The following is a 17132-nucleotide window of genomic DNA, read 5'->3' as shown; positions in this document are numbered from 1 at the left end:
TTTATCAAAATTCCCAGATAAAGAAAATATTTAAAATATTTTTTGATGCAACTTCCAAAAATAAGTTTTTTTATTGTACGCGCTTTCTAATGCTTTTCATTCGTACAAAGGAAAAACACAAAGCTACTTAAGTTTCAAGCAAGTTCTAGATTTACAAATGTACTGAAAATAAAACTGAATAGCTTTCGTTAAAATAAAATTTTTTAACTTGCATAATAATTTTATATTTTATCACTAAAAATTAAAATAAAGAATATGTGTTGCATATTTAATATTATGTTAAGACATTGAATATATAAACAGAGATAGATATATATTTATAATATATTCTAAACACATAATTCACAACATGGCTTATTGGCGAATTGTCTACTGCTTATAAAATATAAGAGCAAAATTATCAAAAAGAAAATTTTTAAAAAAATTCTCTGGGTCCCAACAAAATTCCATGAAAATTCCCTGATTTTTCTAGGTATAAAAAAATTCCCTGAGGATTTTTCCATGTTTTTCCAGGGAATAGACACCCTGAATAAGCAATGTAAAGTATAATTAAATTAAAAACTATAATTAAAAATATTCCTTATTGATGTACATCCATATAAAATATTACACACGATAATGTAATACGTTGAGGAGCTCCTCTCAACCTGATTTCTTCCGCGAAATATGTACTTTGAGTATTTTCAGGGACAAGGATTTCGGAAATAACTATCGAAATTCGGTCAGGGTCGGATCGGGTAATCTGCTACCTGCCCACCACCGGCGACTTAATTGCTCTTTCTTGCGCCCTAATTTTCGTTTTTACCTCTCGCGGTTCGTCCAGAATGAAAACGCGCCGGAGCACCAACACGCTAGATCGCGTGGGCAGCTTGCGTCATTAAGGGTAGTAACTTATGGTACTGGAATGACTTTGGCGGAGAAAGTGGCCGGGTGTGGCCAGACGTCACCACTCCGGGCGACACTCTGAAAGGAGTCGTTTTCCGATACTCTTTACGAAGACTCCATATTTCTCCTCAACTGGCTCTCGAATTCTCGATTCTTTCGTAACGAAACACAGGAATGTGTAATCTTAAATTTTATTTAAGACCATATTAAATATTTTTTTAAAAACTTTTAAAAATTTATTTTAGAACAATCATTTTTTTTTTTTTATGAACCATCATCACGACATGATCGATCCTCCTCGCGATCGAAAACTTGTCGTTCATCTCCTTGCAATTCTCAGTCATGTGCGACACGTGCGAGTAGCGCACGTTAAGATCGCACGTGGGTGCACGCGTCGCACGTCACGCGGCACGTTCGGTAGCCGCGTCGCCGATCGAACGAGCCCCGGCCCAGGGTTCGACGAACTCTTTGTCTCGAAAACCGGACACAAACCGTACGTACGTCGCCGTCGGCCACGCCGCAATAGCGCCTAACATACCTCTCTCGCGTTTCTTGCCTCTTCTGCTCAACAATGTCGCCGACGCGGCGAATCTCCCTTTCGCAAAACATCGAAACGAAAGGCGGAATTGTCCCTTTGCTCGTTTTTCCTCTCTGAATTAAATTTACCGATTAAATTATGTGGAATTAAGCGAAACCAATTATGTGACGAAACTGATAACTAAATTGGTATCGAGATACAATTAAAAGTACTTATTTTTTACTGCAAATATAATTTAAATAAATAATCAAAAATTTCATTATTTCGTTCAAGGAAAAGTTCGAACGCGAATTATCCAAGGATGTATCGATTGTAAAAATAAATATAATAAATATAATAGTAGTAAGATTCATTTACGATATGCATCCGCTGTTTTATCTTTTATCGTACGCTATACTCGAGGATAATTCGGCGCACGAGTTGCGGTTGTCGGACCTCGATTTTTAAAAAAATCGCCGGTCCCCCTTTTTCACGGGCCGATTTACGGCGAGACACGCGAGCAAGAATACGCGGTGAATTTTTACGCGCGCTTCTTTTATGGTCGCACTTGTGCACGCGAAAAAGCGCATCTCACAACAATGTTACAGATAGCCGACAGGAAACATAAATACCGAACCTTCAAATCTCGAAACCCCGAATACGCTTCCCTCCTTTTACGGTGATGGGTCCAGCTTCTTTGGGACAGAGAGCGACGGTTGCAATTTCGTTTTTTACGCGAAATTACTTTTTATTTTATTGTACCAGCAATATAAAAATACTGACGTGCTGTTTAAGCATCAATAAAAACATGTGTAAAATGCCAGAAAAGTCAATACAGGGTGTCTACTCCTTGGAAAAACTTAGAAAACCTGGAATTTCGTTTTTACCTTGAAAAATCAGGGAATTCTCATGGAATTTTATTCGAATTCAGGGAATTTTTTCAAAAACTCTCTCTTTGATCACACATTTTGTTTTTATATTGCAAGCATCGGTAATCTGATTGGCCAATGATTGTGAATTATATGTTTCAAATACATTTCCGAGCGCAATTGAGCAGGCTCGTAATTAACAGCGTTGCAATTAACGGCGTTAGCGCATATAGATCGCTCGTACCTACCTACCTTCTATAGGATTTCCGAGCGCAATTGAGCAGGCTCGTAATTAACAGCGTTGCAATTAACGGCGCGTTAGCGCATATAGATCGCTCGTACCTACCTACCTTCTATAGAGTAAGTCACGAGAAGCGGCTTAATTGATCATTAACACGACGATCCATCGATCTTTTTCCTTGCCTTCCCGCTCCTTTCGGTCGTGACCTGATCGGGATATTACGTATATATTGTCTAAAAGATCCGGAACACCTTTGATAAATCGCGTTAAGACGAAGGGCGCGGTTATCTCGAGTCTCGTCGGAATACGATGCGTTCGAGGAAAGTTGCATCTTTTTGATAGCCCCGATGTGCACTGAGATGATATGATTGAGAATATTCGAAAGGCTTAAGCGTACACACATAAACGGGCCGAGTCACACAAGCGAGTTTGACACGCGAGAGCAGCGGAAAGAGATTGTAAATCATTAATGCCATCCAACATTCCTTAGTTGATGAGAATTTCCCTCCCCCGGAGGGAAAAACCGGAGATGCTTTCCTTAAACGTTGAGCGAATTAAATTTTATGCAATTATGTGTCGAAACTTGCTCTTCATTCTTTCCAATCTTTAAGGATGTATATGTCATATATCAAAACAATGATAAAAACATGAAAATTTCGTAAACTGTTCTAATATTTCTTTTGCAAAATCTGAGCACAATTCTCTTAACGGTTTGGAAATTATTTAAGTTTAAAGTTTCTATTGATTCTTATGGAAAATCGTGTATTGTAGCACTTATTGACAAATTTGACAAGGGAAAAACATTGCCAATGAAATAAAAATTTTTTTTAATATATTAAGAGAACTGTAATAAATATTTGTGCAAAACTTGATTTAGATCCACTTACTCGTTTAAAAATTATTTATTAAAAATTGCAGAAAAATATTATCTTTTTCTCTCTCTCTCTCTTTCTGCAAATTATTTGTTTTTTTTTTTTTGTTTCTTGCAATTGATTTCAACGGGTATTCACGATCAAAAGTGTTTGTCATAAATCAAGCGAGTTTGACACGCGAGAGCAGCGGAAAGAGATTGTAAATCATTAATGCCATCCAACATTCCTTAGTTGATGAGAATTTCCCTCCCCCGGAGGGAAAAACCGGAGATGCTTTCCTTAAACGTTGAGCGAATTAAATTTTATGCAATTATGTGTCGAAACTTGCTCTTCATTCTTTCCAATCTTTAAGGATGTATATGTCATATATCAAAACAATGATAAAAACATGAAAATTTCGTAAACTGTTCTAATATTTCTTTTGCAAAATCTGAGCACAATTCTCTTAACGGTTTGGAAATTATTTAAGTTTAAAGTTAGTATTGATACTTATGGAAAATCGTGTATTGTAGCACTTATTGACAAATTTGACAAGGGAAAAACATTGCCAATGAAATAAAAATTTTTTTTAATATATTAAGAGAACTGTAATAAATATTTGTGCAAAACTTGATTTAGATCCACTTACTCGTTTAAAAATTATTTATTAAAAATTGTAGAAAAATATTATCTTTTTCTCTCTCTCTCTCTCTCTCTTTCTGCAAATTATTTGTTTTTTTTTTGTTTCTTGCAATTGATTTCAAGGGGTATTCACGATCAAAAGTGTTTGTCATAAATTAAGAAAAATATTAATTACAACTATTTTCTTTTACAAAGATCAATTAATTAAAAACCATATTATTTTGTGATACTTTAATTCTTTTTATAATCCGGATTTATCTATTTAATTTTTCAAACAATATAAATGTAAAAAATGCTTTCTTTTTAAATTTTGACAGTTTTTTGCTACTATTGTACAGCCAAAACATCCCTAACACAAATTTTATTCGTTTGCGAAGACAGTTAATGTTAGATAAGACGTTTGTTGATAAGACACAACTCACGCGTGACGTGAAAAATAAAATAATCGACGGCTCTAAAGGATTGATCAGCCTCTGGTGTCGTTTAATTACGAGTATGATTACAGACGCAGCCGGTGAAGCCTGACTCGCGGATGCGTGACTGCAAGGATGCGCGCACGCAGGAGACGGTGCGTGATATCCCGGTGACGAGGACGATCAGAATTACACCACGTACACGCGCGCGAGCAGGCACGCACGAATCCACGCACACGTACACGCGAGAGATCAGAGACAACCGCCGATGAGGCTGGGCCCGATCATCCTGTCGTGGGCCACGGCCACGGTCAGCTGGCCGGGCCTGACGGCGGCCCGAACCCCGCGTTCCCGGGACTACGAGCTCTCGACGGAGTTCTTCCTGGTGCCGTCCGAGACCGGGCAGCATGGCCTGGCGAGCGTGGCGAGCGTCATCAGCGTGCCGGCTCCCAATCGGACGGTGACCGTCTTTAGGTCACCCCCGCCGGGCATCAGGAAGAGCCAGGAAGTGGAGATGCGACCGACCCCGAAGTCCCTGCTGAAGCAACGACCCTGGGCACTGCCCCTCGCCGCGCTGAGCGCGGCGTCGATGCTCCTCATGGCCAGTTTCGAGGTCTTTGTATTGTTCAAGGTGGGTCCTCTTCTCTCCACTGTATAAGGACGTTGACGCTTCTGTTTTTCGAAATGTATTCCTAACGGGCTCCGTGAATCTACGGAATTCTCATTCACCGGAACGATGGTATCTTCAATGTGTTAGGTATCCTTATAATTACTGCCTCGCGAATGATGATCCGCGATATATCGCGCTTGATCTTAATCATTCCATAGATTATCTCGAGAATTTATCTATCAGATCTTTCAATTCAATCTCATATTATTCATCTGAATTCTCACCTGCTTTCGTTTTTTTTTCTCACAATCTCACAATCTCTTTTATTCTCCTTTTTGTTTAAAATACTTGATTATGTATATAAGGTAACGCCTTTTGATTTTCGGGTTTCGTATAATTATCTTTTTATTTACTTCTTTATTTCTTCGTTACTACATCTTGACAGCACGAGTCCATCTCTCTTCCAATCCATTTTATTTAGTTTCTATTGCATATATCTATTATGTAATCCTTTTGTGCGATTGCTACTTTTACTATCTATTCTCTAAATTCATAATTAACTACTCGGAAGAGGTTTTATTTTGGAGAGTAATAAATATAATTCACTATCGTGCGATCTTAGGTTCACCTCTTCGCGTCGATCATACGAAGATACGAATTTTAGAAAATTTTACATCGAAGAGAGAACAGATATTCTCCGAGTGAAATGGAAACATTGGCTGGGCTTTTATCGCTCGAACGGTCGCGGCCGCGATCGCGGAATTAATAGAGCTCGTCAATCTCGCACCGACCCACTATCAGTCGTTTTCGTTCGATAAGCTCCAATAAACAACGTCAATACAGAATTTCGCTGAGACCTAGACTCAGTTTGCATCCGCGTTCGACCAATCCCGATTTCTCCCGGTCACACCTTCTGACACATTTCATCGACTATCAGATCGATTAACGTCGAAATTGCGGGATTTTCCAGTTCAAAAATACAGGTATTGAGAGAAAATGATTAACTCGATAATTAAAATTTAATTGATAATCAAAACAGCGATTTTTGCGAAATGTTTTAGGAAAAAAATAAATTATTTTTGCATCTTATATATACAGAAATTTATTAATGGAAATGCTTGTTTCCTTTTTTCTTTTTCTTATTTTTTACGTAAAAAATGTACAGAATGTTAAATATTTTTTTAATTTTCTCAATTTAAATATTTTTTAAATTTCGTAAATGAGTAACAAGTTGCATTACTTTAATTGGAAAAATTAACGCGAACAAATTTATGCAAAAAAATTAACTTGCTTCAGAACTTAATGGCACTCACCCCGTGTTTCAGGCCAGATCGACGGCTCCGAACAGACGACATTTGTTTCTGGGACAGACGCTACTTCTGGGCCTCTTTCTTTTGGCGGGCCTTTCGGCTGCAGCTTCCCTCAGCCAAAATCCACTGTCCTGCGCCGCTTTCCGGTTAGTGGGTCTGCCTGCCGCCCTCGTGTTCGCCGCCCTGCTGGTCAAATGCGTCTTCCTGCTCTCGTTGAACAGCGGTGTCTATCTGCCGGCGCCTTATCAGGTAAGCGCCTTCGATACGAATGATCTATTGTATTATAGTAGGTTCTAGAATCATAAATCATTTATTGATTAACTTGGCGAATTTTTTATTTTACAAATTTCGAGACTGTCATAATATTTTAGATGTAAGTATAATATGGAAAAAATGCTGGCATATCTTTATGAATTTATTTCACGTGGATAATCACTTTAATAGAATATTGGAAACTTATCAAAATACACATACATTTAGCATGGCGAATTTAAAATTAAAAAGAGAAATCCCCATATATTAGTTAAGGGGACTAGGCAGTCAGATTTGTCGAAAATGAAGTTTATTTCTGGGAATTTATTACAAACATATAAATTAAAATCGAGATTTGTCCTTTAACAAAATGATGTTTATTAGGATCATAAACAATAAAAACAATTTTTTTTTATTTGAGAATATGCATTAAAACTCCATAGGCGCTGCAGATGGCTGATCGAAAAGGATTTTTAAACAAGTTTTGCAGCAATTTTGATTTAAAATAAAAAATGTGACCTCCTTGTAAAATATTCTTTAAAATACACCGGTATATCAGAACAAAATTATTAAAATGACTATAAAATGGCGATTTTTTTTTAAAAGTTCGGTTTTCATCGAAAAAAGAGCTGTTTGATTTTTTTCTCAAAAACTAAAGTTTGCACAGACTTTTTAGAGATTCAGTCCGAAATGATACATATTGTGAATACGCTCAATTTTTTTCAAGTCGGTTTAAGCTGCTGTATTTAAGTTATCATTGCAAAACGAAAAGAAAATAAAAAACGGAGAAAAACATGTTTAAAGTTTTGAAAGATTTTAAAGTATGATTTTTTACACATATCTTGTCTAATGATTTCCAGCAGCATAATATTTTCACCACACATTTTACACACAACAAATGCGAATTTGAGCTTTGGCTACCAAATCCGCAATTTTGCGAATTTTGACATAAATCAAACAGCATTTCACTCGGAAAACATAACAGTTTCGAAAAATAAAAAAAATATCGATTTTTTGACCATCTAGTCCCCTTAAAGGAGACCGGATAAGGCGGGATAATTTCAGGATGCTTGTAAAGATGAGCATTGATAAGACTTTACGAGGCTAATGAAAAGCAGGCATCGAGACATATAAAAATGAAAACCGTAATGTAATTTCACCCGTCTTTTTTACACCGACAATTCCGTCGATCTTTCCGTCTCGCCAGTCCGGACGTTCATCTCGCACGATCATTTGTATATCGCGAACGGGTCTCAAACGTTCTTCCCTCCTCTTCCGTTTACTCTTCTTACCCTTCGTTGCGTCATCGCGCCGTACATACGACGATTAATTACACGTGAGCGAAAAACCACGAAGATAATTATCGCGGCATTTGTGTTGGCGCACACGCTGAATGACAGGCGTGGCACTCTCCTCGTGCTTCTCGCCCTGCGGAGGCCTCCTTCCGGAGGAATATTCATTTTTCACGTTCGACGTGCTCCAACCTATCGTGGTATGATGATGTCGGTGGATCATTTACGATCGTAGAAAAATCTTTTTTTTTTTTTAGCGCGTTAAAAACACGTGACATCAAAACGATCCGTCCACTGAGAGGCAAAATATAATTATACTCGAGTAATTAAGAACACTATTTTATCATTTGGTTGACGTTTGGTTGACACACGCGTGCTAGTGACATTAATAGGAATTTAATTAGCGAAAATTAACATGAGAGATGCAATTATAAGTTATACTTCAATCTTTTCATGTTTTTGACATAAAGGATAAAGTGAATATAATATATCGTAGGAAAATAAAAACTTAATTCCATGTGTTTTATGCTCCTTTATCGTCCATATTACTTGGTAAAAAGCGTATTATTCCACACGTGCGCGTTAAAAGAACGCACGCCGGCCGGATGTCACCGTCGGACGTTCACCTTTAATTAAAGCGCCGATCGACGCGGGGTGGACGGCCGCGTGAATCTTGTAGAAAGGAAGTAATCGTGCACATGAAGAAGCTCTTTCTTGTCCTGGTTCTGCTGCTGCAGGCGCTGGTGCTGGTGTTCGCAGTGTTGGTGCAGGTGGCCATTGTCGGGCAATGGTTTTACGGCGAACCACCTGCGGTGATCCAGGTGCAGCAACAGCAGCAAACGGGCCAAAGCTCGTCCACCTCCTGCAAGACTCCACTCGGACAGATAGTGGCTTCCCTCGGGTAAACTCTTGCGAATGAAACTTATGCCACTTATGATCCTCTTTCTGTAATCTATACTTTACATCCTGATTATTTTATCCGTTTTTTTTTTTCAAATTATCATCTTCACAGCTATAAATGATCTTTATACACTCACATTTTAACTAAACGAGATTCGTCCTCTCCACAGTTGTTGCTAAATTCCAGGTATCCCGGAGCGCTGTTGGTGGCAGTAGCTTGTCTGGCTGTCCGGGCACGAGGTGTCCGGGACAATAATCGGGAGGCAGCTTTCATCGGTCTGGCGGTCGGCCTCTCGTTGCCGATTTGGGTCTCCAGCGGGATCGGTTCGCTCGCTGCCGGCAGCGAGGACGATCGAGAGGCCTGGCTGGCCTACGGCCTCCTGGCCACGTCGCTCTTCGTCTTCCTCACGATGTTCCTGCCGAAGGGACGCCAACTGGCCGCCCTGGGTCGCGAGGGTCCCGCAGCTGTCATTCGCGACCGCGACGATGCCCTTAGCTCCCTTCCCGGCAGCGGCTACTCACCCTCCTTCTTTCACTTCAAGCCCGCGGAGACGTCTTTGAAGAGGAAGATGCATTATCACAGTGCCGGTAAAAGAAAATGAAAGTTGTTTGGAAAAAGATCCAACGCTAGAAGAGACGCTATAATAGATATCATCTTGACGTTTCTCTTTTTTTACCGAATCCAAGTTTCTCTTATCATGCTCACATCGTGTGATTACGTTTCTCGGAGCTTTCAGCAATTGTCGTTCCGATTCGTTTGCTCGATACCGCGAGAAAGATCTTCAGGTCACCGCTAAACGCAATCGGACAACGTAATCGCACCGAATAACGGAAATGCGGTCACGACCGACGAAATCGGCGACGCGTAAAACGGGAATAAAAGAGTGAAGGAGAAAGTAAATAAACGAGACGTGTGTTTTGCTTTTAAAAGTGGACCAACAATTCTCACTATAGATGATACTCGATTGTAATTACACCTATAACGGTTAACTCTGGTTAGAAGAGATCATCCTCTTAAATCGTAATCGCGAATACAGATAGCAAACTAAAATCGATCACGATGAACCGGTTGCAATCGGTTAAAACGACGTGCTCTAAAATGAACGGTTACAGTAGCGTAATTCGCGTAATCGCGCTTCCCCTGAGATTACCATAACGTGGAAACTTCTAATTACAGATCGAGTCGCGCTGGTCTCGTCCGGGATACCCGGATGCAGCGCCTGCAGGCACGGAGGAAGTCCAATATACTCGGACGGTAAGCTGTCATTATTTATTTTCAAAAATCAGTTGAGGCCGGTTATTATTACGTGCCGTATGCAAAACTGCCCTGTGTGTCGTCGTATGCCGACCCCGTAGGTACTTGCATTTTTTTCTTGTTAGGATACCTCGTCGGTGTCCTTCGCGTCACGCAGGAAACAGGCTCTGACAAAAGCGTATCAATTTGTCCCGATCGGGACGTCATATATAATGACAAACCTTATTATTAGTTGATATTAATATGTATAATATATTAAAGTTTCATCGTTTATTTCTAGCTGAAAAACGTGATCAAATATAAATATTTTCGCACGTCGAGTACTCGCACAGAAGTCTCGAGCAAGCATGGTTCGTAAAATCTCGACACTTCCTGCCCGCGCATTTCCTGGCCCGAAACTTTTCCGTGACTCCGTCACGCTGACGCCCTCGGCGACCTTCACCTCGAGGTACGAACGAAAGAGAGGAAAGACGACGGCGGGAAAGAGGGAGAAAGTCCGAGGCGGAGGTCAACATCGTTACACGCACGATGTTGGAAAGGGAAGAGGAAAGGGAGAATATAAATCCCGTTAGGGAGAGAGAGATTGGATCCTCTCGTGAAACGAGAGCCAACTCGGTGACAAAGATTTGCCGCGAGGCCTTCCTCGTCTTCTCGCGTCCGAGAGTCGACATTCTAGATGTGTTTTCTTTTAGAGAGAATCCCGTTTTAAGCGGGAGTTTCACACTTTCTAGAGACGCATAATGGAAAAGCGCGAGCGTACATAAACAAGATTTCTAGATCCTATTCAGCTGTATTCGAAGGGAACGCATCATTGTAACGAGGTCGTGACGTTACGTTTGCTCGTTACTCAACGCGTTACAAATAAAAGCAACAAATATATAAGAATAAAAGGAAGATATTAGACCCGTGTAAAAGCAACGTGGAAGGATATTTATCGCTCCACTTAATGGACGCGTGGATCGATACGAGCACGATCGTTTCTCGAACGTGCGCGTACACCATGTACTACGTAGACCATGGCTCGTAAATCATAGCCGGATGACTTTCACCCACGCCATACGCATTTTACGCTAAGGACACGCGCGTGCCCATAGGTATATACGCGGCTTTAGCGAAATTCGCGGTCGGATCTTTTCGAGAAATTAAATCGCAAACTTTCGCCCACGAATTCGTTAAAGCGTATTCCGCTTCTCGTAGAGAGTGAAACATATTTTCTCGGGAATATCGCACTCGTCGATATGCGTCTCACGAGCCCAGCCTCTGACGACACCTTTCTTTACGGTAAAGTTCATTATTACGTGCAAGGCGTGAAATACGCAAGGTATTACGACGCAAAGGTCGCTAGCCTCCTCGAGCTCGAGAATAACTCGCTCGTTACGCGAGGCACGACGTCTCGCTGACAAGTGGTTTCCTTTACATTGTCATCATTTCGTAGCGCATGCGACAGACGTTACAAGTGAACGTATATAAGAAAGTGTGATATTGATCAAAAGAAGAGAAAAGTAAATTAAAAAGATAATTAAAAAAAGAAGCATTCGCAAATTTACACTATAGTAACTCCGTTTCTCCGAGGAAGATCTTTCCGACTACTACGTCGAAAGAAATTATCACGTGCGTCTCGAAAACCGAATTTAATTACCCATCTAGTCTACTCTAGTCGAGGCGAGAACCAACTCGCGTAATCGTCTTGTAACGACAGCTGCGAGAGCCACGAGACCTACTTTACGCCGACGATTTAAATTACAGCCGCGTTTAGAGCGAGAGGCGTAACGAGCACTTCGTGTCCCAATTTTGCATGACGCGATTTCGACGGATGGGATATCTCGCCTGTCTATAGATATTATAATAATTTATGATCGAGAATGGAAAATAGTCACACGCGCTCTCCACACACGGAAAGTTACGACCGGATACGCGCTCCTCTGATCCGATACTGGTTAATAATTCATTTCCGGGGGACCCCTGAATCGGGACGATGGGCGGTTTGTCCCAGATGTCTGATCAACTCCAATTTTTTTTTTTTTGGAAACAGTTCAACAAAAAAAAAACACCGGGACAGGACTACTCGTTTCTTATAGGTTCTTGGACGCTGAACACGAATCCGGTTGTGTTAAATTGCTCCATCGCGTCAGAATTTTGAGAAATTTGCAATTAAAGTTGCAAAAAAGGGCTATTTTCACGAACTTTGTCATATTATAGCTACAATATGTGACGTACTGGAGAAGTTTTATTACAATCGAAATAAAGTATGTTGTTAGGACTTTCAACCCTCAAAAGGAATTTTTGGTGTCGGTTATAGTTAATAAGATATCCATGGTTAAATATGGGGTGTATTGCAGAAGTTAGCTGTGATCATTGACGATTTATTAAATATAGCTTTCAATTATTACTTAAACTTAAGAGTTTTTTTAGGTCGCTGAATACGAATCCAATGTCAAAATTGTCAAATTCAAAATGGTGGACTCAAATGTTTAGATTGCAATCTAAACATTTGTTAAGGTTTGACATCCGCCATATTGAGTCCACCATTTTGAATTTGACAATTTTGACATTGAATTCGTATTGAGCGATCTAAAAAACTCTTCTCTTTAAATAAATATAATTAAAAGTTATCTGGTAAAGTCCAAAAACCTATAAAAAACAGGTATAGCCCGGTTCCGGTGTTCGAAATAAAGTCATTTTTTTGTTGAACAGGGTAATTATTTTACACGCGAATATATATCTATGCTATTTACAGATGTACATGGACCGATGGAGACGTTTGTCTTGCCACCTGGTATGTACTTGAGGCCAGAGGATGCCGGAAATCTCTACACGACCTTGTCGGCCAATCCCAATGTGTTCTTCCAGAGAGCAGCTCATCCCGGAATGATGTACTGATAAGGCGAATCTTATTATCGATGACAATAAGTCTCGTTTTTTTGTAGATTGCGATGTGACAAACTATTATTGTTTTCTCGTTGCTCTGTAAATAATTCATTACAATATATATCATTATTCCACTTGAGCGTCTAAAGAAAGAAAGAAAAAAATCTTGAAGCGATAAATCCTTTATATAAGTTTTTGTAATACAGATGATTATCGCCAAAATTAATGGACATATTCATCGCGAGTAATTAGTGAGTCTAATGTTGTAAATCACTGATGCAAAAAGCTGGAAATGTATGCGTTACTTCCAGACCAATGTAATAAACATACGTATGATACATTTTTTATACAAGATCTACCTGCCTTTTCAATACTTGCCGTTGATATTTTTAACGACATGCTTGGAAAAAATGTGCCATCAACTTTTTCAATAAAAATAATTCTAATTTAATTAATGGAAATTTGAAAGTAATATTAAATATTCTGTAGTATAAAACAATTCTGTAATTATTCCAAGCATAAAATTTCGTTAAAAGAGATCGATTTCGGATTCGTAAGAGGATCCGTCATTATCAGCTGATGCGGCACTAACCGAATATCCCTTCGTGACAAGAGTCGCATTCGATCGCGATCGATTGCACGTGTGATTTGCCGCACGTGCATAATGACAAGCGCATGCTGACGTCACGTGTCACGTGGACGCGTTAGCGATATTGGAGGGAGTTTGTCTTCCCTCTACTTGTCAACAACATGACATCGTAATAGAGACGTACCAGATCGAACGTACAGATGTTACTCGCGACGTATTTCGTTGAACGGCAGTTTCCTCGCGGCCGACATTGCTGGGTGAAAGGTACGTAGATGTGAATACTCGGGGGACTCGACCATCACGTCGTACTCGTTTCTAACCTGACGTACGATGAGCTGTCATTCAGTACTGTACGGAGTCAGCGTGTTATAAATCGCGTTTTCTTCGTGAAATTACGTAAATTTCTAGTGAAACCTGAATTCTCTCTGGTAGAGATGGCGAATCCGTTGGAACGGCTCAGGTAAATGTCAAATTTAGTCATATATAAACCAGTTCATATCTTGTAGACAGATTATCATATTCTACAAAGAATATATATAATGTATTCTAAACCCGTAATGTAATATCTTCTTTTACGTTATAAAGAATTTACTTCATCACGTATAATGTGGCCACAAAGTTTCCCGATCCTAATCAGGATCTTCACCAACTTTTGGGCATCACACCTTGCGGCGAAACAAACCTATGGCCAGATTTGTACTTTATTGGGTATATCTATATTTTTTTCTTGATGTAATTGATTTAGTTCTGAACATTCTTTCTGAAGCTTATATTCTTTCAGATTTCAGGAAGTTAAATCACAGCCGCAAAATATAGTGTTGGATTATATATTACTTGAGGATCCATGGACCAGAGCCTTTAGGTACGAGTCCATTAAAACGGCACACTATTTAATATGTAAATTCATCTATAAGAGATGAAAAATAATTCCTGACATATTTACAGAGATGTACTGAAGAAGTATGATTATGTGAAAATACGTTCACAACGGTTGCAGGGTCTTGTTTTAAATGCCTTCTGTCTAAGGAAGCATTTAACACAATTGAGATTAATGGAAGTTCAGTACACCAAGACAGGTTTTGGTGGCATGTGGGTAAGAGAGCAATATAGCAATATAGAAATCTCTGTTTTACTTATATGTTTTTTTGTTTTAGGGAAACAAGGGTGCAGTGAGCATTAGAATGAACGCCTATGGAGTTAGCATTTGTGTTGTAAACACGCATTTGACTCCTCATGATCATTTGCTGGCTGATAGAATTTCAGATTACAATACCATAGTAACAGATCATACTTTCACTGCTCCAGATACATCGAAGATATTATATCATGAGTACAGATATATCTCTATTATATGCTATTTAAACAATTACATAACAATTACATTCCCAATAACAGTAATGAAATATGCTTTTCAGTTATATATTTTGGATCGGTGATTTAAACTTTCGGCTCAATGGAGAAGACTTAAGCGCTGCTGAGATAGACTTACTCGTAAAGAAAAAAAAACTCAAAGAGCTTCTCGAAAGAGATCAGTTGCAGATGGTGATGAAAGAGCGCCAAGCTTTCGCCGAGTTGAATGAAAGCATCATTACATTCCCGCCTACTTACAAATACGAATTCGAGTCCCAAGAATTTGATCTCAAGTAAGTTGCACATATCTAGAGAGAGAAATAACAATTAGTTTAAATATAAATTTATATTCCATGTAATGTGTGCATAAATTTTGATATGTTTCGTAATTATTTATTTCACAGACGCAGACCGTCTTGGACTGATAGGATTTTGTACAAAATAAATGCAATAGATATATACAACGATGTAGAACTTAAGGCAGAACAGCATACTTACAAGAGTCATCCCAGTTATAGTGTTTCCGATCACAAACCTGTAACTGGAGAATTCGATATCGCGGTAAAAAGATACAACAGTCTTTTGTACATTTCTATGCATTGCGTTGTCTAAATAAATATAAATGAGTAAATCTCCTTCAGGTCAGACCTATTGTAAATAACTACATCGTGGAATTTCAAGAGTGTATAATGGAGGAAAATTTTGTATCGTACAAACTGCAGAGGAACTTTACACCAAGCAATGGGGATTGGATAGGTCTCTTTCCTAACGATTTCTCCAGCTTAGATGACTACATTATTTACGAATATGTTGGCCGTGGTAAGCTCTACATTCCATTATACTCCATCTTCTAATATTATTCGGGGCTGTTTAATGTCTTATAATAAATACCTGATATTTAGGTAAACCAACGTCAGTTCCTAATGAACCTCACGCGAGCACGGAACGAATATTCTTCAATGATACAGCGATTCGTTCATCAGAAATGTATTGTCTGGTTTATGTAGCACAACGAGGAGATTTTATCGAGATTTTGGGTGTCAGTTTGGGATTTTCGGGTGTTCGCAACTCGATCGAGCCATGCGTTTCATCGTCCATGTAAATATTTTATAGCGAGGAATCAGTTTACTTGAAGACTCAAGTACGTGAACACCAATTCTTTTATCGAGAGACCAAATATCTGGCATTGTACAATTTTTTATCGTAGATGGACGAAAATATTTTGTTGGCTTGACTTTTTATTACATCTTATTAACGACTACAATCTTTCCTAGAAATTGTGATAACGTTTTGAGTAGGAAATTTAAGTATGTCAAGAAATATGGCCTTTAAACAAAGGGTGCTTATAACACGATATAGTAAATTGAAATACAGTTATAAAGCATCTCGAGAAAGCACGATGCTTTGCACGTAGGATGTAAATGATACTTTTGGTACCTGGTCTTCGTACTCTCAACTCTCAGCCTTGCCACTTATTGTTAGAGTGCGTTGCGGCATAAGAGTCATACATTTTAGAGTTTGCAGCTTGCAGTGAATGCACTGCCTCAAGTTTTTCTGCACGCGAGGTCTTTTTCGATCCATTAATGCGCGTTATTAAAAAAATGGAGGAGATGATATTATATAATTATCTTTTTTTATCACCTGAGCATTAATTGGTTAATCAGTGCGTACGAATGCGTGCGTGTGACATATCATGACCCTTATTTCCTTAGTTGTAGAAATTTTCAGTGGAAAATGTGGATTATAGTGACTCGTACTGCCCATTGTGTGAATTCATGCTATTTTATTTTTATAGCATCGGCACGGATTTTAAATAAATATATATATTATATGTGGTTTTAAAAAGGGGATGCAAATAAAGGATATTAGTATTTTCTATCCGCCTCGACTCATTTGCCTTATCGTTCCATGATTACGCGTTTATTCAATAAATTAATACTTACTATGCGACAATAAATAATATGCAAGCTACATGGAAGGAAGCAATAATGCGGTAATCACATTCAATGCTGTATAAAATCCGCATTCCATCGAATTCGATGCGATACGTCGATGCAGCAAACTAATAATTTCGTATAAACGCATTTTGACGTGCTATATTCAATGGAATGTCCTGCATGCGAATTTAAACTTATTTAGCAACTTATTGGGAATACGATGGGTGTATGTCAACGTATCATGTCGAATTTGATGTGGAATGCGACGTATAAGTACAAATATATAAATGATATATTATCGACGTAAATATCTAGTTATTGTTCGTATATAACTATATATATATATATATA

The 17132-nt window shown here is 38.9% G+C and overlaps 2 protein-coding genes across 3 annotated transcripts; both read left to right on the top strand.

Annotated features, from left to right (window-relative positions):
* The first annotated feature begins 4336 nt into the window (after positions 1 to 4336).
* LOC115234173 lies at positions 4337 to 13305 on the top strand. 2 transcript variants are annotated; one of them, XM_029804971.1, is made up of 6 exons: positions 4337 to 5049; positions 6354 to 6587; positions 8620 to 8783; positions 8970 to 9370; positions 9960 to 10037; positions 12775 to 13305. In XM_029804971.1, the coding sequence occupies exons 1-6, from the start codon at positions 4687 to 4689 to the stop codon at positions 12915 to 12917; spliced, it is 1383 nt and encodes a 460-aa protein (XP_029660831.1). In that variant the 5' UTR covers positions 4337 to 4686; the 3' UTR covers positions 12918 to 13305. The 2 variants fall into 2 exon arrangements, with proteins under 2 accessions (XP_029660831.1, XP_029660832.1); XM_029804972.1 differs by lacking the exon at positions 12775 to 13305 and adding an exon at positions 10318 to 10483.
* A 276-nt stretch (positions 13306 to 13581) lies between these two features.
* Positions 13582 to 16722, top strand: LOC115234174 (inositol polyphosphate 5-phosphatase K-like). The gene is made up of 9 exons (XM_029804973.1): positions 13582 to 13954; positions 14080 to 14202; positions 14276 to 14356; positions 14440 to 14587; positions 14649 to 14824; positions 14910 to 15137; positions 15249 to 15405; positions 15486 to 15663; positions 15747 to 16722. Exons 1-9 carry the CDS (start codon positions 13929 to 13931, stop codon positions 15944 to 15946), a joined length of 1317 nt encoding a protein of 438 aa, XP_029660833.1. The 5' UTR covers positions 13582 to 13928; the 3' UTR covers positions 15947 to 16722.
* The last annotated feature ends 410 nt before the right edge of the window (positions 16723 to 17132 follow it).

This window comes from Formica exsecta, unplaced genomic scaffold (genome assembly GCF_003651465.1).
Source record: "Formica exsecta isolate Colony F162 unplaced genomic scaffold, ASM365146v1 scaffold196, whole genome shotgun sequence".
NCBI classification, from domain to species: Eukaryota; Metazoa; Arthropoda; class Insecta; order Hymenoptera; family Formicidae; genus Formica; species Formica exsecta.
This window is presented reverse-complemented; position numbering and strand designations above follow the sequence as displayed.